The 24,439-nt window shown below is 33.1% G+C and overlaps 1 protein-coding gene across 9 annotated transcripts in view; it reads left to right on the forward strand.

The window, feature by feature from the left end:
* The window catches only part of DPH6 (diphthamine biosynthesis 6), a 178,132-nt gene that overhangs the window by 139,318 nt on the left and 14,375 nt on the right, over nt 1-24,439 (forward strand). For 8 of the 9 annotated variants that reach the window (XM_052693900.1, XM_052693908.1, XM_052693901.1 and 5 more), the window contains one exon: nt 608-1,013. In XM_052693900.1, coding sequence (XP_052549860.1) covers nt 608-1,013 — 406 coding nt within the window. Of the gene's footprint in view, nt 1-607; nt 1,014-3,537; nt 12,076-24,439 lie in introns of those variants that run through there. The other variant, XM_052693906.1, reaches the window with a different exon arrangement.

A 24,439-nucleotide genomic window follows, 5' to 3' on the forward strand; every position in this document is an offset into this window, starting at 1 on the left:
ACATCATAGGTGCTCCAGCCCTCTGATCATCTTCATAGCCTTCCTCTGGACCTGCTCCAACAACTCCATGTCCTTCTTGTGTTGGGGGTTCCAAAACTGGACACAATACTTAGACCATTCTGCTGTTCGCAATTGTCTGAAAGGAATCTTTGCTGTATCTAAGCTGTATCTTTAGTATTCCAACTTTTAAACTAAATACGTACATTTTATTAATCCACTGCTGTAGCTTCATTACTTACTACTATTTCTATTCTTTAAAGAAAGGAAATTTTGTTCATTGAAATTGACAGAAATTGCCATATACAAAAAAAAAAAAAAAATTTTTTTAATTGTTAAATATGTTAAGAACAGAATTTCCTTACATGATAAAGGCATAGTGGTAGTCTAAATAGGAAAAAATGAGCAGATATTAACTGCCAGACAAATTCATCGTTGCTCAATGACTTAAATATGAAGGAAATTTTACAGGGAAAAAAAACAAAAACAAAAACCAACCACTGTGAAATAGCTGTACTGTAGATCCTTTTTTGGAATATATCATCTGAATAGGAGCAACATTAATTTCTAGCAGTTATGTAATATGCAAAATATTTTGTTTATCTTTTAGGTTGATGATCCAGAAGCATATGGTGAAGTAGCTGCAGAGTGTGGGATGCTTGCTGTGGTTGTTGTAACTAACTTACCTAGAGATGCTGCCATTGAATGGCATGTTACTGCAGTAGTTGATGACCCACTCCACAGAAAACATTTTGCAAAGAAGATGTTATCAGAGGGCTTCCAAATTGATTGTGAGTCTGTGAAGTCCAGTTCTGCATCTTGTGCATCAGTCTCTGTACGCCTGAGCTTGATTTTACCTCCTACTTCTCAGCTTGATTTAGATGGACCTCTTCATGACTTAGTTTCTATGTTTGGACAAGCTGTTGAGAAACTTTCAGAAGATTGCAGTACAAGTCCTTTGTCGTTTAGAGCTTTCTTCAAGAAGGATGTCTTTGATATGGGAATGTTACAATCAGGTAAGACTTTGGATAGAAAACAAGTCTTAATACTAAGCATAATGTAATTTGTTTTACCTCTACGTAAGGTTTGATTACAAGAAAAAAAAAAAGTTAAAAGTGCCTTTCAAGGAAAAGCCCAATTAAGATATGTTTGTTCTTTTGACGCATACTTCTCAAATAGAAAGGTTCCGTTCTTGGAGACATCCAAGTCCAAATTGAAGCTCTAGTTTGCTTTTTCTGATCCTGACTTTCAGCAGGAGATTGGACTAAATGATTTCCTTTCTATCTGATTTCTTCTGTGATTCTATAAAGAAGAAATTGCCAAGAAATCTAGCAGCCTTAGGGTCAAACATAGGCACCATGAATCTTTTGCTCAAACATTATTGAGCAGAAGTACATTTTTGTTGTAGAAGTATGTTCAAACAACAAAATGTCTTGTGTTAACAAGGACTTTTTGGAGACTAAATAATGGAATATTAATATTCTGAAACAAAAAATGCCATTGCATCCCAAGATAAGAGGGTGCCAGTTTTTGAAATAGGCTAATTTCTTAGCAGGTTAATTAGACAGATTTTTTTACGTGAAGAACTTTAATGTTTTTCCCAGTTTTAGTTTTTTCAAAATCACATTCCATTATCAAGTAAAAAGAATAAAGAACAAAAAATACAATGTTGCAGCTATGATTTATTTCTTATGTGGTACATCTGTATTTTTGGCTGTACTCAATTTGGAAAAACTAATATTATGCAAGAGCACAAAAGCAGCTTTTATCTGTCAGGCATACAAAACTGGTAGATCATACTTGTATTGAAATCAGTAAGAGCTTTCTATCAATCTGAGAAGGAACTAAATCAGATCCTTCATCTATATTTGTCTCAAATATGCATGCACTTTAAAATCTTTGCAAACCACAACTGATCCATATTAATTAGCTGACATAAATGTTAGCGCTCAAATATTCTACTGTCCTATTTTTTTTCTTAACCTGCAGCAGTTTTTGAAGAAAATTCAACTTGACATTGTTTAATAGGTTTAAAGTACAGGAATTGAAAGCTATAAAAATGTGGCATAGCATAAGCATATTTAATCCAGGAAGCAAGAAATGAACATATAGTCTGACAGAATGTTGTTGTTTTTACTACATCTTGTTTAAGAGCTAAAAGGAAACCTGATAAAACATGTTTCTGGCATGGGATTAACATTATCATTTTGCCTGCTCTCTTTCTTATATTTCTCAGGCCATAAAATAATTACTTCCAAATAAATTTAATTTGCTTTATTAAATATATTGCACAATATGATGTGTAAATTGTGTGCATGAAAATTCAATTTTATTCATGTTACACTACTAATGGCCCAGATATAGAAAGTTGTTTTGATATTCGTATATTCATTCTAGTTGTGTTCAAATCTCTATACTGTCATAATAATTCCTATCATTAGAGCAATTTTATCATTATCTTCATGGATAAGAAATACATTCTTCCAATTTGTAGAATATATAGAATACATTAAACATACAAGTAGCACTAATTCATTGACAAAGACTTCAGAAATAACTTTTGTCTACTTAGGAAAAATTTCCAGAAAGTTTGTGTGATGGGAAGAATATGCTATTTGAACATAATTTCTCATATTAAAAGTTGTCTTTTACTGATAGTTTCAAGACTGCTACATATATACATAACATGACTTTGAACCAGAAGGGTAATTTTTAATATATTATTAAGACACAGCAATATTTTAAGTGTCCAGTTCTTGGTGCCTTGAAAGGCATATAGGCTACAGTGAAACCTTCTTGCCTTTCAAAAGGATTAAGCTTATTAATGAAATATATCATTGACTGTCTTTTATACTATATTTGTAATTATATTTCTCATAATTGAAAATGTACTCAAATATATATTAACACTCAGTTAAACAAGCACTTTATAAGGACTCCAAGAGTCATTTCTCTATATCCTAGACAGTGTCCATAAGCAAGATAAAATAGTTTGTTTTAACTCTAGAGTCCCTATAGGCTGTATACCTGAATCAGACCTTCCTTTTGATTCTTACAGTATTTTAACTGTTCAGAGATTGCTAAGCTCCGATGGCCATACTTTCTTTCAGTTTATTGTAGTATATTTTTATGTTCTTTTTCCGCTTTAAAGTGGCTCTCAAGTTTCATTTACAAATAGCCATTAACTTTTCAGCCTTATTCCTAAATCTGGATTCAGCACCATGACAGGAAAAGTGATGATTTTATTACCCAAAGTTTAATTCATTACCTTATTATTCATTAATAAATTTAGATGCTTACATTTAATACACCTAGGCAAGTTCAAATAAACAACTTCTGCTTCTGGAGTGCTCATGGATGCATGAATCAGAATAAGACAGGCAAGTCACAAGAGGAAACAGTCCTGATATACAAGGTAGAACTATTATGCATCTTCTCAATTCTGAAGGTAGCTGAAATTTGCTTATGCCTGCCTTTATAGGCTTTTCTAAGATATTGAGTGTGTAGATGTCTTTGTAATAATATCTATTACCTCCAAAGGTTAGTTTCTGTGCCCAGTTGGCTGCCAGAAATTATTTGCACTACTGATCAATGGTAGGTAAAGCTGTTTTTCAAAAAGAGAAGTGTTCTAAGAAAGTGAATAAAGCAGGAATGTTCTGATCATGAAAATCTGAAACCTAATGCATGGAGTTTTAAAAATGTTCTTCTCTTGATATGGCTGCCAGAACACAAATGATACTGAGAGAGCAGTTTTTCAGTTCCAATTATTAATTCATCTCAGGTAGTGCTGGTTGCTAACCATCTGTATGATGATCCATTACTGACATGTTTGATCTTCAACATGTGTTAGACATTGCTAGTCCCACAAGTAGACCTGTCCTTTTGGAGTTTTCAACTACAATCAGATCCATTGTCTGCTGGGGAATGATAATATTAATAACCTAACAGGGGATGCTAGACACTGCTTTTCAAATATTTTTAATGCAAAGCACATCAGACAGATGTACCTGTAATGGAATAGATAGAAATTATTAAAGATAGGGATGAGGAAATAACTATTCCTCCAGTCTTGCTGAAGTGCAGGTGGAATTCCATCATGTCATAAGATTGGTAAATAACCTAGAAGAATTCTTGAAAGAGGTTGAATTATAGTGTATTATCTCTTCTACCAAAAGCACGAAAATGAAATAATTACCTTTTTTTTCTTAGAGTAAAACTTAAAACCACTTGAGTGAAAGAATGCTGCCACAGATAATCTCAAATAAGCTTCTGATGAGACTAATGCTTTTTCTGATGCAAAGAAATTGAACATTTATTAGGAACAGTCCAAATAAATTAGAGAAGCCTGTTTGTACCTGACACAGTAAGATGAGAACAAAGAATACGTGTATGTACATATATGTATGTATATCTATATACACTCTACTGTAACAGATCATTGGAAATTGCTATAGCAAGTGTTAATTGATGTCAAAAGAAGCTAAAGGTTTGTGATGCAAATTTGAGACAGATAGCTTTCTGTCATCCAAAGACCAGATGTAAAGTTTTATTGAACTAAGTGTAGTATTGATGGCAAACTTCTGAGAGGCAATCCCTGCTAACATATGAGAGCATTATGGACACCATGCTGAGACTGCAGAACGCATAGAAGTAGGAGGATTAGATTAAGCTGACATACGTATTTAGTAAGATGCGGTTAAGCCTTTAGAAGTCTTTAACATAAATTTGACTATTTCTTTCTTGTTCTCATTTAAATATGCATTAATATAAATGTGTCAGGATGATTTGCTATACCATCCATTTGACTAGATTATACTTCAGTATAGGGAAGTTGAATGCTCATAAATCATCCCATTATGATTTCACAAGCCTTGTTCACAAGATGTATGCAAAATATTTTTGAATATTTATTAGGGAGTAGAAAAGGTTCTGCATTCACCAGAACATCATATTACATAATCCCTTTTTAATACTACAGAAAAAATGAAGGGAGAATATAAAAACGCAAAAGCAAACAGGAATAGAAATACAGTCTGGTATCAGCAATAAAATAAATATGTAACCAGTTTAAAATGTGGCTCTAGTTTGTAAATGCTTAGAACTAAAAGGCTGTTTGTACTCACACGTTTATCAAGCTTCAGCTACACTACACTTAATTTAACAAAATAAATAGAATACCAATTAAGTAGAGTTCAACCAGACTGGAAAAAATCTTGCTTGAAATGGGACTGTTTCTTCTGGAAACAGAAGCCCTTATGATTAGGCACTCACCTAGGAATCCTTGCACAGAATCATGTCAAACTGCTTCTAAACTAAGCATTCCATTAATTAAGATACTGCATTTTTAACACGCATTTTTTTCTAGATGTTTTCCAAAGTATGGGGTTTCTAGTATTGATAGACATAAGTTTTGCTGTGTAAATCTTGGAGAAGTGGAAGTGCACCAGGGGCAGATAATGGTACATTTTTTAACAACATGTCTATGTGCACTAATCTTGCAAAAAAGTAAAGCTGAATTAATTGTTCAATATTTATTTCCTTGTTTGTGCTAAAGGAACATGTAGCAAAGCCAAGCAACTAATGGGTAATTACTGACAGACATATTTAAAAAAAAAATAGATTCATAATCCAAATATATTTCTTGATATACGCAGTTTTAATGTCCTGATTATCACAGCAGTTGCAACATCAAATCTAGATTAAGAAGACAAGATGTAATTTCTAGTGAAGGTGTTGGAAACAACACCAGGAATTAGTACTTCTGAGCCTTCTGAGATTTGAAAGTATGTTCTGAGGAATTTGTCAAGGAAGTACCACAACCTTTCTTGTCTTACTGAGATTATCAGTTTACAAGAATGAGGAATTTCATTTTTTAACAAATAAGAAAACTTATTCAAAGGAAGATATCAATGACAATATAAGGTGCTATGTATGTATATGTACAAATGTACATATCACATTTATATATGCAGTCTGTTTGTGTAATTATGAGTCTGAGAAATCACAGATGTAGACATTTACAACTATATATCTAGTTACATAGTCAAATAATCTGTTTTTTCAAGGTTATTTATAGAATGTATATTGGGCAAAACAAATGGAAATCAAGAACAAAAGTAATTGAGTAGATAGAATGATTTTAAGAAGTTTCTGCAGCTTTAACTCTCTGGTCATTCTACAGAAATATGGGCAAGCAGCTCCAGTAGCAGCAATGGCTTCAGAGGAACACAGTGTTTTTTATCTTCTGTCTAGATTTCAGCATCGCTGATGCAGTGATTCTTGTGTACTTACTGTGTTTTTTCTTTATTCATTAATAGTCCCTTAGCTACTAGTACAATAAGAATAAAGCAAATGAGCATGGAGTCAGACATTCCAAGAATAAGAGTGGAGAACATGCAAACAGCATTTTCAGCATTGCATCTCTCATCACACATGGATCTAATTGCAGATGTGATGCCACCTTTTGCCTTTCTTTGAGATGAAAATATGACTACTTATGAGGGGGGGAGTTCAGTACAGATCTTACAGTTCTCTGTTTGTCCCTTTTTCAGTAGGTAGGGAAAGTGACACTATAGATTGCCTCAGTCCAGAAGAAAATTCTAGTTGCTTTTTTGCCATAAGATAAACCAGTGTAACTCAGTGAGTGAATTTCAGTATTGAAATTAATAGGAGTTAAGAGTAATAACATGCTCAAAACCACATTCCAGTAACTTCCAAGATTTATCTTGTAGCTTCAGAACAACACACGTCAAAAATTTAAATATTCTATCAGATTATCCAGCTGTTAATCTACAAGTGATCCCTACAGCATAGTTTCAGGGGGTTAAATTATTGCCTACTTTTCAGGTCGGAATGATGACCTTTTCCCGTTCCCTTAAAATATCTGAGAGTCTATAAAAGGACACCCTTTCAACATTCAGCTGTTTAGTCCATTTTTTAAAGTTTTCTTTAATCTTGTTCTTATTTTTCTTTGATCCCAATGTCCATAGCTTTAATCATACCTGCTAGTTCCTGTTTCAGTTTGTTACCTGTGAAACACAGATACTCCTTTTTCTTCCTGTTAACATCCTTCAGATATTCATAGGCCACTATCAAGTTCTTCTCTGCAATCAGCCATACAGATGTTGCTATATCAAAGCAAGCTGTTCACAATCAACTATTTCTTTCATTACCAGTGTTTTTTCCTTTTCTTTGGAACCATTTTGGTATGTTACGTAGTTAATGCATTGTGCAGAACTGAAGGCAATTTTTTTCTACATTTTGTACTAATTAGGAGAGCACTTATGATAGGCTACAATTTGTGGTTAGAAATAAATTTGATTTGTATCTGACCATCTTTGCAATCATTGCTTAATGAGGTAGTTGTTGTGGCCAACAGATAATTTGGCCACACATAAATATTTTTAAAATATCATGATGCTGTCTGAAGAAGACTAAAACCTGAGCCAGTTTTTCTACCAAATCTTATTAATGTAGGCTAAAAGAAAAATCTGAGAATTTGCCAAACTGAAAGAGGAAAATTTCACTATACCTTCTTTGGTTTTTTTGGTTTTTCTGTTAAGAGAACAAAGAATATTTCAAGTATAATTCTTCAAGCAGCAGAACTATGTTGCTACTCAAAAAATAGAGGAAAAAAAAAAACAGTTAAATTAGTCCTTGGGGAAATGAATCAGACTATAATATATATAAGCAATTAGGAAACACTGACGTGATTCATGAGTGTGTTTGAAATGACATTTTAAAAGGGTAAAAGCAGTTAAATTTGGTCTTGGGCTACAGAGGTGGCTTTGTAATCTTGTTATTGTTATCCAAAATATCCAGCTGAAGGACCTAATATATTAAATTACTGCTAAAAGGCTGGAAGTTTTTGTATCTGTTTTCAAGGCTATGTTGTTACTATACCTACTACACTTCACTGTGAACATCTCATAAAAATATGGGGAAATAATTTGTTGGTTTTCAAAGACTTGCAGATATTTTTTTTTTAAATAATGCTGCTTCTTGAATGAATTTTCATAGGAAAATGTATTATACCTGGACTCACTTTAAAGTATATTAAGTTCCTATTTCAGAGCAGTGGCCTTTTTTCTTTTAGAATAAGAAATTCATTTTCTAATCACTTGGTGCCTAGGGCAAGTACCAAAGTTGGAGCTTCTTCTTACTCCAAGCATGTGATATCTGAAGGTTATGTATTCCATAGCTGTATATGGAAACCTTGGCTAAAACTTTAAATTGAAATAAGTTCTTTAACTGATTCACTCAATGTTGGAATAAACACTTTGATACAGAGCTATACCAATGCAGTTGTTTTAGAGCTACCTGTGTACAATCTCACATTTCTTTCTGAATTCTGCTACTGAAATCTAAGATAGATTTATAGGTTATTTTGTGCTCACTACCATGTTTTCACATTATGTGTTTTTGAGTTTTTCAGCAAAGGAATCAGTAATGTTTCTCTTCTTGTTTTCTTTTTCTTTGCTCTCTTTTTCTATTTTTTTCCCCTCATTGAAACAGATTAATAGATGATAATACTTTTTGATAAAGAGAATATGGCACTAAGGAGACTCAATACATTTATGTAGGTAAACTTAAAGATAAGCTCTGCATATAAATGCAATCCATTCCATTAATTCATTCCTATCAGAGATGTGTTCTTCTTCTGAAAAATACAAAACACTTTATTAGTTTTTATCATTAAGTAGCAATAAAAAGCATAATAGTGAGATTCTTAATTATCAGATTCCTTGAGAGAAACGTCCATACTTGTCCTTAAAGTCAGATTATTTTCATTTTTACAGACCAAAAGCTTATATTTTCACATTTTTTGAGCTCTATGAGTTACTAGTAAGGAAGAACAACTTCATCTTTATCAGGTGATTTTGGAGGCTTTTTCTTTATTTAAAAGTATTTTTTATTTTTGCCCTGTTATCTCTTCAACATTTTCATATCAGTACTGTAAATTCAAAGTGTGCAGGAAAGCATAAAAAGTAAAGCAGTACAAGTTTGAGTAAAGTAGACAGCAATTACATAGTGTATTTTTTTGTGTGCTGTCTCTCAGGGCAATGATGGAATTGTCTGGTATAAAGTTGTATGCTGTATGACTGGAGAATTTTGATTAAGAATATTTTTGCAAGCTAATGACTCAGCGAAGGGTAGATTTGTTGCTCTTGCAAACATTTGTCATATTATATAGACATTTAGGTTCGTAAGGTTCTTAAGATATTGGCAGATGCTAATGAAAGTTAGATTGGTACATGATCTCATGCATATTTCTTTCATTATTTTCTGGCTGAATTCCTAGGCTATTTCATAAAATTGGATTATTATTCCCTAAATATATATAATAAAAATAATATGTAAGAAGAAATAATCTTTTTTATTCTGTATTGTGCTATTCTGCTTCACAGAAATTCTTCAAAAGAGGCAATATGTAGTGTAACTGTGAATAAACTTTATTTGTGGTTGTGGCCAACAACGTCAGTGATGTGACTGTAGTATTATGTCTCACTGAAATCTTAAAAAACGTTGTTTTCTTAGGTTGGAAAAGAAGATAGATATTCACATCTATGGGTCTGAAAATAATTGCCACAATATTGCTTTTGCAGTTTTTTTCTGAAAATTTTATTGATGAAGCTGATTGAAATGTATAGTTCATATCTTACTTCCTTAACTGGCATTTAAGCATTATTATATATCTTTATTTAAAAAGTAAAGCAAAGGAATTAAAAACAAAACAAATGCATCTCTTTTTAAAAGTATTTTCCCTTATATAGAACTAAAATGTAAAGTTGTCTCCAGAGCACTGAATAATTGAGAGAGATGAAAAAAAGAACTCCAAAAAATATACATTATTAGATCTATTTTCCTGGTGTATTATTCTCTTCAGTATGATTCAGTATACAAGCTATTGGGTTGAAACAGCATCTCACTTGTTTTACTCTCAAGAATATCACATCCATACATTGATGCTGTGGATGTACATTTGAAATATACAAATAGCATTTTGTTTGTGGCACAAAAGCATTAAGTGACTTGCTATCTTCATACAAAATGGTAAAATTATACAGCTTTATTTTTCCTGAAGCTCTTGGCTGAAGTTACAGATGCTAGGCAACTTTCAAAGTCAGGTGCTGTTTATAGGAAGCGTTCTAGTGAGACCAGGTAAGTAGAGCACTGAAGAAATGTTCATTGAAATGCATGCCTTGTTTCAGAAGGAGCTATGAGATCAAATCTGTTTTGAGATTGCTCTTCTATTGGGTATAACTATATAATTTTAGAAGTGTCAAGGGATCTTGTCATTTCTATAGTGAGCATGAATAATTGAAGTATGCCTAAGGTATTTTCTACAAATACATACATGAAGATAAATATGTTCTAATTTAGCTGATTACTCTATTTTTTCTTTGCATTAGCTGCATAGAATGTGATTGGAATTATTTTCTTTCATAACATGTAGCATAGCTTACCTGCTGTGATTTAATCAGGTATTTTGGTCACTCAAACTATAACAGTAACATAAATAATCAGGATCTCTATCTTTAGATTAGGCCTTTTAAAGTTTACTTTTCTTCTAAATTCAAACATCTTTTTTTGTTGGTAATTGTCTTTAACCATCTTGTATGCAAATCAATTGAACTTTTCATCTAATACCTTTAAAAATTCAGATGCACAAACCTCAGCTGTTTAACAATGCTTTCATTAAAAGCACTGCTTGTCATTTTTGGCTTAACTTGTTTGAAAATGTGTAGGAGTTTTGCAAAATTTTTAAGCACATTAAGATTACCTTCTGATAGGAAACATGTTGTCTAATACTTCCTGGCTATGGAGATTAATGCTGTAATACTTGCTCTACATAAAGTTTACCGTATGATATTTCTTAAAAAATGTCTTTGACGGGTATTAATTGGAAGGAATATTCTGGTGTTTGGTGTTAGGTGGAAGTTATTCTAAGCAGACTGCATACAATGCTCTTTTACAATTTTCCTTGTGTTATGTTTCACTTTTCAATGAATACACTACAGACAGGCTGAAAAGCATTCCAGAATTTTCACCACAACCCTATTCAAAGTCAGTAATTATACTAAGGAGACTTAACAATTCCAGGGTACGCTGTGTCATATTAAAGAATATTTGATATAAAGAATATTTGGTATATTTTTAGTACTGAGTTGGCTTGAAACCCTCAATTAGTTATCTTAATCTTAATTAAAATATATCCAGTCAGTTCTTCCCACTACGCCACTGAGGAGAAAAAAGCAGACATCTTCTGTTAGATGGTAAGACTTACATATATTTTCCATAGTAAACTAAAACATAGGAAAACTTGTTTTTGTTTTCTGGCACACAAATAAAACTTGTCCAGGCATTAGTGGAAGAGTTTATTCACTAGCCAGGCGGAGCTATGGAATTAGGGCAAGAACTTGGCCCTTTTGAACCAGAGCAATCATACTGAGAGATTGCAATCTCTAGTTCTTCTGAAAAATGATCCGTGTTCTCATGTATCACATGCCAAGACATGTAAAACAAGCCCACTTTTCAGAAAGTACTGAGAACCTGGACTCTTAAATTGGAATGAATCTGAACACCAAACATCATTTGATATTGATGTTTTGTCCTTTAGGCAAAGGAAATCCTAATATATTGGAATTAATGGCAATTACATTATTAACATCATTGGGAAAGAATTTCAGTGGTGTGGAAGAGTGAAACTTGAGGCAGGTACAGTGTACCAATTGCAACAAAACAAGATGTAAGAACCAGCAGCAGTCTAAACTTCCTAGATCCAGAAAAAGGAGATGTGAGAATATAGAATGCAGAATATAACAAGCAGCATTATTAAGAAAAAGCTTCTGTTTTAAAAAATGTGTTGATCTGTACAGAAAATGTGATAGGTAGCAAGTAGTGAGCAAAACTATGCAAAGTACAAGAGTAATTCAAAGCTTGGATTCTACTGGGTGTTTTTTTTTTATTAAATTAGTAGCCATTAATATTTTCTTCAGATGAAAAATAGTGGCATAAAACCAAAAGAAACATGATAGATCATACCCAGTCCTCACACCAGTCTACAAGCAACACATCCTGTTGTTGATATTTTAGAAAGAACGTTTTTTTTATTAACAGAAAGATAATAAGTATATTACTAGAAAATATCCTTCTTTAGACTCATGATATAATGAAATAGTTATACGTCTCATGTGAACTGTTGAGTGCTTTCCATTGCATGGAGACATCTGGAATCCATTTAAAATAGGGATATGGTCAACAGCTCGAGTGGTTTATCTTTTATGAAGGAGGTAAGTAGTTCAGCTTTGCTTTAGATCATGATTCTTAAGCAAAATGGAGGATTTTTTTGAAGCACTTCTGATGCAATATGCAAGTTAGTGATTATTATGAACATGCCTTGCATGATGAGGTCTTAAGTTTGGTTTTAATTTGTTGAATAGATACAAAAGTAATGTCACCTCTCATCATACAAAATAACTTCTTAGTTATTACTTTGTAATGATGGGCTGTTTTGTAAGCAGAACATTTCAAAGCCATTTGAAATGTTCAGTTTCTTTGATTAAGTAGACTTTGAAAACGTGTCATTGTTGTCCCCTCTTTGATTCCATAAATTTAGCTGGTATTTGTGCAAGATCGCCAGATTGCTTAGAAAAATCGTGGTCTCCTATATAAAGCACTGAGAACAATTACTGAATTTAGATTTTGTTTGATTTATTAAAGTTTTTCAGAAGATTTTCTCTGTCCTTACAAAAGCAGTCTTTCACAAAACTTAATGTGTGTGTATTTAGGGCTCTGCCTTGTAAATAACCTTATTTCACATTGATTTCATGTACTTATATGATTAATTTAAAATTTTGCCAAAATAGTAGAGTGAGAAAGAGGAAATTAACAGCATATTTTCAGGCTTTTTGCTGACTCGTTACCTTGTAGTTTAAAAACAGAGCATTAAACAGCTTATGTACATTCACTTTATGGTATACAAAATTGAACTATAGCAGTACTAATTTAGCCTTTTATTCTTTGAATAAAATCAACAGATAATTAATATTGTTGTTTAAATGATTTTTACAGTAAACCTCATGTCATCAATTAAGAATGACAAGGTGGTATGATTAGAAATGATTATGTTTCATTTACTGCAAAACACCCATAGATAATGTGGTTTGTAGTGTAAATATCAATCACTTCTTTAGAATACAAAATAGCCATGAATTATTATTTTTCAGAAAACCCTTCAAAATAACAAATGAAATTGAAACCTTAAGAGAATAAGGGGAAGCTACAGGAAATATCATTTTATCACTTATTAGAATATACTGACATCTTGTCAACTGGGAAGCAGGGGCACTATATGCAGTAACATGTACAGCATTATGCAAGAACTTCTTTACAGTGAGGTGATGGAGCACTGGAACAGGCTGCCCAGGGAGGTGGTGGAGTCTCCTTCTCTGGAGATGTTCAAGACCTGCCTGGATGCCTACCTGTGCAACCTGCTGTAGGGAACCTGCTTTGGCAGGGGGGTTGGACTCGATGATCTCTGGAGGTCCCTTCCAACCCCTACAGTTCTGTGATTCTGTGATTATAAATTCTTCACATGTATATGCACACACATTGCAAATTGACAGATTTGAAACAGTTATTTTAAAGAGTTATAAATTAGTGTGTTTAAGAAAATTGATCTAGTAATCATGGCACTAGGTGAGTATGTATGTACATACCTCATCCATCCATAAAGTAATTAAATCTGTGTGCACTTTTCTGAACTGAAGCTTGTCTAAAATTACCTTTCTAAAAGTGGCCCCATATAAAGACAATTGAAACAATAAGAATCCTGCAGCAGAATTTTAACATGCCTGAAAAACTAAGTAGCTAGTAGCTAGAGGATTGTGACAAATACCTTAAGGCATAAGTGGAAATTAATTGAAAACTGAAATTTTTTTCATTGCCTCCATAAACACAATTTATACATGCAACTTAGCCTTAGAAACACTTCTTGCAAAATGAATGCATTTTGAACAACCAATTATTAGTATTAAAAAAAGGTTATCTACCATGCCTTAGATACTTTCTGTGCTTAAAAGCACAATAGCTTATTCATTTTTCTGTACTGTTTATGTCTTTACAATGTGTTTTTATAAATATTCATATTTTCTTTTTTTTTTCTTGTTATTCTCCTAAACAGTTGAAGTTTTACTTCCAAAATGTAAATAAAGATATTTCAAACTTTTCCATGCAAATAAAATGAAAGCTGATGCTTAGGTATCCAACAGGATGCAGAGATAAAGTACAGTGAGTGTAGATCCTCAGGAAAGACTTAATTTAGACTTGATTTATCATTTTCTTCCTTTTAGAAACTTAAGATATTCTACAGCGAATTCTTCACTTTCACTTGTCTAGTTTTTCTAATGAAAGCTTGTCACATACTGTAGATTCTTTAGTACATTACAGTAAAATAACATTTACAAAACTAAAATATGCAATTCCAATGTATGTTTATTAATAAAGGTAAAATATGCACTAATACATTTCTGTTATTTTTACCAATAAAATTTTCATTTTTAATAACTACTGGAAAAATTGATGTAAAAATGGATATTTTTTAAATGCAAAAAATCTTATATAAAATTGTGTTTCCTCTCCTTATCGTTTTACAAGTCAGTTTGATTTATCCCTGCTTGGAATATTAGACCAGACGTGAAAGGGTAGGAATATTTTACAGTTAATGTACATATGTATGCACCATTGTATATACAGGTGAACGTTAATTTCCTCTGGCTCCCATCTCTGCCAAGAAAATTTTCCACTTGTCAGTCAATTGATCCTAATATTATCTTAGAATACAGAAAGCGTTTAAAAATTTTAAACCACAGAATTCTTTTCCTTTCCCCACTCATATATTTAATTCCTACAGTATTTGGAAAGGAAAAACTTTGTTTCCTGAAAGTAGATGGTCATAGTCAAGACTGAAGAAAATTAAGAGAGGATGTTGAGGGAATGCGATGGGTGGAAAGGTCTGTAGGGGCAAGCAGATAATTAAATGGGAGCCTGATCATACCATCTCAGCCACCTCTAATTTTCGGCCATTTTTCCTGTCACTGTGACTGCTGACTGTTGCTAGAAAGGAATGAAGGATGATTCTGGCCCCTTTCAATTTAATTCCTCTGCTTACTTCTCAGTTTGCTTTCATGATTCTGTCATGATTACATGATTACACAGAGGAGGATGTCATTCAGGTCCTGTGAGGTTTTAATATTTATATGTTTAAGAAAACACTTAGGTGACAGTTGTTTCTTCTCACTCCCAATGTTCACTGGATTAAAATAGGCGATGTAAGTTTAGAAGTGAAAGTTGCATATCAGAGTCCTCGCTCTCTGGAATTTCTTTGCCATTGTCCCTATTCTTTCTAATATTATTTATGGCTTCTGTTGCTGATTTCTGTTGAAATTTTTCTGCATCATTCACATAGTTCCAGTAACAATCTGACAATATAAAAAGACCACAGAAACACAAAATCATATCAGTAGAGCAACACAGTCTGCTTTCTTTACATTTCAAACCGTACTGTTTTAACTATGGTTTATAGGTAGTTTAGAGTTTTCTTTTTACCTTTCTCTTGCTGAACTGTTTCACGTTTTCTGTGTTTTTCATGTGTTCATTATTTGTCTAAGCAGGCTGTTGACATTTTCATTCTGAATTTTTAAGAAATTTCAAATATTTTCTCCTAAGCTGGGATTCAAGCTCACTGGTTTTTGGAGTTCATTTTAAGTTTTCAGTATTATGAAGTCTGTCTTGAACATGTTTTATGTCATTCAGTTTTCAAGCAAAACGCATCTGATTGCAGCTTAGCAAACTCATCTTGGCTTCTTCTTACTTTGCAGTGTCTAGCATTTGAAGTGTCTTTCTCTTCTTAAAATAGACACTGGCACTGACAGTCTCTGCTCAGGATTCTGCAAGTTCATTTTCTAATATCCTACTTGGATGCAGTATTTCAAGTAACGGAAAACAAATGTTGGCCCTACACTCTTGGATCTTGTATTTGACAAACTGCTTCTCCTCCATTATTCTAAAGTCTATTAATCTTAGAGGACTCTCACAAGAGATGCATAATTTTTCTTGCAAAGGCTGAGTTAAAAACTCTGCATAATTTTCATATAATTGCAAGATAAACTGCAAGTCTGGTAATTTGTATCAATTTGTACCAATATGTAACAAGTACTTTCTGATCATTTAGAACTCTTTCGAAAAACTTCACAACTTTACATCTTTTTACAACTTTAGAAATCTTAATAAAATCCTCATGGAACAGCACTTCCCCACACTGATCACCTTTACTGAAAAAAAAAACAAACAGATTTGCTGGTACACTGTAATCATTAGGCAGTATTTTGCCAAACAGCTGCTGGTGTTCCTGCAGCCATAGTTTCTTGATTGACTAGTAGTGTTCTGTTTGCAAAGTGACAGTTCCATATTATCTCATTTGAAAAATGTTCTTTGACCAGATATGAATCTTTATCTCCTCCTACAGGCTAAATATTTCTGCATGTTTGGAACTAATTGCATCAGCTTCATTAATCTGTTTCGCGATCTTAAAGCTCCTGAGGGTGTCTTAATCTGGTGTTTGAGGTAACTTTCTTGATCAACCCCTGAGCTTCATCCTGTAGCTGTGAACTGGAGTTGACTAGTTCACTAGGTTGAATAAAGCTGTTTGACTGTGATTGCTATTGCTTGCCTTCTTTATGGATCACAGATTTTATATCTCATAAATCTCATAAAAAGTCAAATAATGAATAGTAAAGAAATAGAATTTATCTAAAATTTATGAAAACGTTTTGTTGTCCCTAAAAGCATAATCATGACCTTCTGCTGAAGTGAGTCAAACTTGTAGCCATAGGGAACATTTCACACAGACTGTATTGCAAGATTGAAGCTGAAATGAAAGTCCAGATAGTTTACGGCCATTCTGTAGGCTGTGGACCAAAAAAAATTATAACTCCTGGAGTAAGTTCAAACTGTTAGTGATTACAGAAAGGCTGTCATCTTGCTCAGTGTTCTGTCCATGCAGAGCTTGTTGAAATTTCATTAAATGCAGCATTAGTGACATTTCCAAAATAATGTGAGATTTACTGTAGCAAAGAATTACCTGGAAGTAGAAATTCCACTGTTCTGACTTTTTCTTATTAAGCATATGAATTGTATTTTGATCTTCTGTTTCTCAGCTATTTTCTTGTTATTTGTTTAAAGATGAAATCTTTTTAATAGCTGCCACTATTATCATCAAACCATTATCAGTTGATTTTTCTTTCTTATGTATTCTCATTACGTTTTTTTTTCTCGTGCCTTCAGGGTTATTACATTGGTCTATCATGGAATTTAGTAGACAATGTTTTTAGTACAATAAAAATATATATCTAGATGTAGCACAATTGTATCTTTTAATTGCAGGGTACCTGAGAAAAGCGTTTAGCACTGTCCAACTGTGTTTTGTAGAAAGAGCCTAGAGACAGGAGACAAAAGTAGTGACTAATTCAGGTTTTCTTAGTAAGCCTGTAACAGAAATTGAACTTTTGTCTACTGACTTCTTGCCAAATATTTTCTGCAGCCTACTCTCCTGCACAGGCACCTTTCCAAAGTGAAAAAAGGCATAATAGGAAGATGATGTAAACAGATTTAAATTAAACATGCACAGTTCATGAAATTGTGGTTTTACTTAATTCAGTGGTAAAAAGCCCTTTGACTTCAGTGGAGTCAGGATTTTCTTCAGGTCAGATCTTTTTTACACTCTTAGGTCTTTTTTCTTTTAATTCCTTTTATGAAAAACGCACTGATCTGAAGAGGAATAAGTTTGGTTTTGTCACCATTATTCTGACATTTCTCTTTTTTTGTTGGAGTTGCTACTCTTCCATTCTCATTATATAAGTAGTATTTTATCTTTAGATAACTATTAATTACACCTCAGTGAAACACACAGTCATTTACATTGCGACCACAGAGTAATAGTTAGGGTAAGGATAGATTTTTAAAATTGAAATTAGTGTGTTTTAAACTTAGAACCTTCTTGTTTGCCATTAAAATTATGGACAGCTTTTAAGGTTAGTGTGAGTTCATTTTGTTAAGTAGGGTATTTAGTGACAGTTTGCAGATTAGCAATCAGAATTTTAGATGAAAAACATGGTTTGCTCCTGATAGTTAAATTTGTGATATTTGCTCTGGTTACTTTCTGTTTCTTCTCTGATTTTATTTCTTTAATTTTCTTCCTGAATTCCTATTTCCTCCTATTTTTCTCCTAAATACTGTTATGGCAGTGAAAGATTAGAGTTCACTGAGACATAGAAAACAAGAAAGAGACTTGGTGGCAAAATGGAAAAAAAAAACAACAAACATAATCAATGCTTTTAAAAGAGTCTGAGAAAGAAAGGTTTTTTTGTTTGTTTCGTGGTTTGAGTTGTTGGGTTTTTTTTTTTTTCTCTATAATGGTTGTAAATGATGGAACCACTGTAAGTAGTAAAATCCAGATTGGGAAGTGTCATACAGTCACAAAATAGTCTCTTACACAACCGGTTCTCATAAAATCAATTGAGAGAACAACTGCTTTCTTGAACAAATTATTTTTTGGAGGACTATATTCCTCCATTCTATTTCATCTGCTTATCATCTTCAGAGAATTCTGAGTTGTACTTGATTTAACGTCAATGGTTTCAAAAAGAATACAAGTTATTATTCAAATTTATCAACTCAAAAGATGTATTCAATATGTATACAAACTGAGAGAAGAAATCCTTGAAAGGAGTAGCCCTGCTGAGAAGAACTCAGGGGCCCTGGTTAATGGAAAATCTAACATAAGCCAGCAGTGTGTACTTGCAGCCCGGAGAGCCAATCTTATCCTGGGCTGCATCAGAAGAGGATTGGCCAGTAGGGACAGGGAGGTGATTGTCCCTCTCTGCTTTGCCTTCATGAGGCCCCAGCTGGATTACTGTGTCCAAGATAGACTGCAGGAAGCCTGGAAAAGAGAAGGCTGTGAGACCCCATTGTGGCCTTCAAGTATTGAAAGTTATAAATGTGAGGGAAATCAATTTTTTACATGGGTAGACAGTGTTAGGAAAAGGGGCAATGGTTTTAAACTAAAGGAGGGGAGATTTTGGTTAGATGTTGGGGAATTTCTTTACTGAGAGAGGGGTGTAGTGCTGGAAAAGGTTGCCTAGAGAGGTTGTGGATCCCCCGTACCTGGAGATGTTTAACACCAGGGTGGCTGGAGCCCTGGGCAATCTAAGCCAGTACTTGATATGGTGGCTGGTAACCCTGCCTGTGGCAGGGATTTAGAAGTTGATGATCCTTGAGGCTCCTTCCAAACCAGACCCCTCTATGATTCTATGCTTATTCCTCACAGGATATTTTACTCTGGGGAGAAGTTATGTGCAGGATTTAAGACAGAATATGCTTATGAAAGTTTGAAAATTCCAATGAAAATGGCATAAAATTTAAAAGATAAATTAAGAATAGAAAAATCTAATACATAATGTCAAATTTTAAGTAGTTTTAATTTTGTTCTATCTTGCCTTCTGTTTTGAAAGTGAGGAAATTAAAAGCATTAATGAATTATATCTGCACCAAATCACTTTCCATCATATCACCTCTAAAAATATGCCTCAGTAATACTAAGAATAGAACAGTAAACATAAAAATAACTGATACAAAAATGAAACACATCTACTCATCCTGCAAAGGTGAAATTACTATTGCTTTTTTATTTGTGGTGCCATAGATAAGGCAGGGCATATATGTCATTTTCTTTTGACTGTTTGGTTTCGGTCTTTTGGTTTATTTCCTAACAATGTGTTTGATTTAGAAAATATTTTATTCCACTGAGCTGACATGCTGTTGAGCAACAAAAAATCTTGGCTTACAACATATGTGTAAAACAATCTTTGAAGTGGTAGATACTGGCCTGGATAACTGGAACTTCAGTTCCATGTAAGTAAATGAACAGATATATAAATAAAGGAATATACTCTACTCTTAGCATGAAAGAATTAAGCCTTGTCAGTTAAAATGGTTTCTGTGATTGTGATACAGATCAAAGACTAAGAATGAAGAATGCCATAGGTTTAGGCCAGACTTTTCAAACATGGTATATTTAAGACTAATTTTGCAATCATATAGGCTGTAGAATTCATAATTCTAGAACAAAATTAAGAATAGAATTCATAACAGCATTAACATACCAATGGAGTATTATCAAGAGGTAGTTGCATACACTTATTTCTTATTATCAGAACTAATATCAAAGTCATATTCCTATAATCTTTTCAAGTACAGACATGTCAGATGTAGTGTAGTATATAAACATATGCCAAACTGTATCTTTATCTCAGAATATTTTCTCTGTGGTTTTTTTTTCATAATATGATAGACTAAAGCTAATCGTTGTGTAGGGTTTTGGCACTGATTCATTGGCATTAGGTGAAGATAGCATGCAAATTTGACTAGTACTCCAACAAAAATTGAAGAGTACTCAATCTCAAAATAGTTCTTCATAAAACCATTTAATTCCCACCATATGATAATATCCAATTATTTAGAAGTCACATAATATTCAGTATTGAGGCATCTTTTGTTTCCTGGATAAAAACATAATTTTATGTGTATTTAAGCAACTGATAATTTATTTTCATGATGCTTATAACAAATAAGGTGTTCATATTGGACCCTACATGGATTTCCTTTAAAAGTAGTGATTCCTTTCCTTGAGTTATTTTGAGACAGCATAACTTAGCTCTGTTCTGTCTGGCTGACTTAATCTAGAAGACATTTGATTGATTCAAAGGTGACAGAAAACTGTCATGATTGAAAGACCTGTTATTAATTGATAGATCATCAGTCTTCAGTGAACTTAGAAATTAAAACAAAAACTGCCAACTGGCTGGCATTGATTCAGTTTATTAAAATAGGGGAATGTGTTCAGTTAATATTGTTATGTAACTGTAGGTAAAGTTGACAATGTTGATGAGTGTAGTGCCTGAAAATTTTCCAAATTTTCCAAATTTAGAGTGGAGTCAGAATTATTTTCTTTAATTCTGTTCTAAACTATTTGGGTTTGAAGGTTCTTTGACATTTGTTTGTTTGCTTGTTTGTTGTTGGTAGTTTTGAGGGTTTTTTTGTGTGTGATTGCTTTGTTTCCTTGTTCAGTTTGGGGTTTTTGTTTGTTTGTTTGTTTTTGTTAGTCTAAGGTAAATTTGATTCTTCAGGAGTATAAGCATGTGCATATAGCTTGGATGTGATGTGCTTGAAGCCCAGCTGAGTATATGATTCATCTATCTGACTTCCTTATGTACATGTTGCTGCAAGTGTTGCCACTAAGACAACCTCTGCTGTGCATGTCTTTGGGCAGATTTAAATAGCTTCCTTTATTTTAATTAGGATGTCAAAGAAAAGCTTCTTTGTTTTTAACACTTAAAATTAAGCTTGGTCTGAAGTCTAAATTTAGCCCTACAGCAACAATGAATGCAAAGACAATTCACTTTCTTGCAGTTGCAAAGGTAAACTGGAAAAGAAGACTGCAAAGTAGTAGATCTGGGTAAGACGCTTCCAGTTTATGTAGTTTCTTTTCTAATTATAACTGCGTTTAAGCAGCTGATCTATTTGCTTTAAAATTTCCCTTAGGCTAGAAATACTGAATTGCAAACTTCTCTATTCTGCATATTTTTAAAACTAAATTCTTCTGAGCAATAGAAGTGATAAGGAAAAGCTTACCAGACAAACAGATAGCACTATATCTCTCCATAAAGTGTGCCTAAAGTTTACTAGACAAATACATAGCACTGTATCTGAATAAAGTGTGCCTAAATCATTCTGAAATTAAAAGCGTTACATTGTTCTGCATGAACATTGATTGTATTTCCACTTGAAGCTGGTGTGTTAAGACTGAAAAGCCATTCAGGAATAACTTTGAATAGCAAGGGTTAGCTGATCATTTAATGTGAGGGACTATGCAATGCAGTTATCTGCAATAATAACTCAATTAACCAGACACCCATTTAAATTCATTGTTGCTGTTAAAACTGAGTGTGATGCAATTCACAGTTGCCTGGACACCTAGGGTAAGATTATTTTTTTCTAACTGCCTAGAAGTTGACTGTTTTGTTTAACCTCATGGTCTCAGTTCTTTGTGCTGGGAGACAGACACCTTCAAGAACCGTTCATCCTATTTTGCAGTGGGATTAATAATCTTTTGGAACAGAGAGCTGTTTTGCTTTAGACGTTTAGCTCTTAAACTGTTAAGTTACATGCAAATAGCTCCATCCTAAGTTTATAAAAGAATATGTTCTTGGCCCACAGCAAGTATTTTTTAGTTTGAACTTTCATATTTTAAAAATCATAAGACTCATGACTAATATTGGTGAATCAATATGTATTCTTGTGAAGTATTCCTCCTGAATGTGATCAAGTCAGAATTAAAATAATAATTAAGACATTCATTTCAATGGCTATCCATTCTGGCAGGACAGTGTTGAAATCTGAATCTGTCTCTATAGATAACAGCCTATTGACTGTTCTGTGTCTGTGTCTGTCTGTGTCTTTCAGAGGAAAATCTCAGCTAGTAACTTCATTCTGCATCTCAAACAGCCCCTTAGCCTTGTCTCTGTCATCTAGCTGCCACACTTCCCAGCCACTATCTGACAGTTTGAAAAAATTATGTATAAAGAACAAATATCCAGGTGATATGTAGTGAAAGATATATAGTGATATCCAGGTGAAAATACAGTGATAGTATAAAATACATTATTCTTGTACTTCAGTTTTTCTGTAGTGTATCTGATTGCATTCTTTATTTTCTAAGATAAACTAATATATTTCATTCAGGAGCTGCAAAGCTGAGTGCTTAAGGAATACACCAAGTCTTCATTTTAGCATGCTTATGCAATTGATTTGTAACTATTTAATTGGAAAAAAAAAATCAGTCTAATCACTTTTAGTGCATAAGTTATATTCAGCCTGTAAATTCCTCATTATTCATACACAGAAGGATGTGTTCAGTGATTATGACCCCAAGGATTTTGTTGATAGAATAATCTGCATTTCTAAAGAAAGAATAAGCAGCATGGTATTTACTTCTCTAAAAGAAAAGTTATGATGCACATCAAAGCATAATGGCATCTTACAGTTTTAAAAACAATATCCACAACTTGCTTGTCAATTGGCCTGTTCACTTGTCTATCTGTTCTGTACAGTCTTGATCTAATAATTGCTAATTATATCATTGTTTATCAGCTCATTTGAAACATCCTGAAATTCAGTCTAGTTCAGCAAATTGCTGTGCTTAAGGCATTTTTACATTCCAGGAAATTAGAATATCCCTAGAAGGCGAAGAATTAATAATAAAAATCCTCTTTTGTAAAAGATTATCATTACAGAGCAAATGGAGCAGATCTTCCCTATCTTAGTGCATTTAATATTCTCATTTTTTGCTATGAAATTTTGATGGAAAGACTATGTGGGGATCACTGTTTTATTAACTTGTTAAGAGAAAAATTTACTGAACCACTACTGCGTACTGATTTCAGTATCTGCTATATGGAAAAGCGACAATAGTAACGGATGACATTTAGACATTTCCATATGGCAGCTAGCTCATTCTTCAGATGTTTCATGATCTTGACTTTTCTGACTGGTGTTGTGGAGTTTCTTACTAATAGATCCAACCTTACTGAACCCTGGAACTTTGAGAGTAAAGCATTAGAGAAGCAAATCCACAGATTGTATCATTCTGTTGGAAAGGGGATTCTGACTGGTAAGTGGGCAGTAAGTAGAAATTTTAACAGTACATGCAGGGTATTTGTGATCAGTTACTAAATGTTGTTTGAATGATCACGCATGCAACTACCTCTAGAGTGGAGGAGATTAACATGTTTCTTGAAATCCATTATATATAGAGATGTCTTCGTCTAGTTATCTGCGTAACTATAGAATTACAAAGGTAAACATAACATCTAAGATATGTAATGAGAAGAAAAAAGGTAGATGTCAGAATAGAGTTGCTGTCCTCTAGATAATATTCTTGGAGTTTATCAAGTACATAAACACGAATTGTCTTCCAAGTTGTTTTTTTGTTTTGTTTTTACTGTATATTTTATTTTAAAAAAATATCTTGCAGCTTAATCTTGGTGTCCAACACTGTTTTTATTACTCATTTATTAATCATTTTGGCATTTCATGATTGGATTCTTGAAAAAAAAGAAGACCTCTGTGATCTTTCATTTCATTCTACAAAGTGAGTGATCCTTGTAAGTAGAGAGGAAATCATTACAACACAATTCTGAAACTAATTTTGATATGTCTGTTCTTCTGTCAAGCTTTTGGACAAATAGTAGTTTATTTCTCAGCTTGTTATGTTGATCTCTTAGAAATCTCAAGCTGATTTCTACTATAAAATCTTAATCATTTA

The sequence above is a fragment of the Tympanuchus pallidicinctus genome, unplaced genomic scaffold (genome assembly GCF_026119805.1).
Source record: "Tympanuchus pallidicinctus isolate F22 unplaced genomic scaffold, pur_lepc_1.0 scaffold3, whole genome shotgun sequence".
In the NCBI taxonomy this organism is placed as follows: Eukaryota; Metazoa; Chordata; class Aves; order Galliformes; family Phasianidae; genus Tympanuchus; species Tympanuchus pallidicinctus.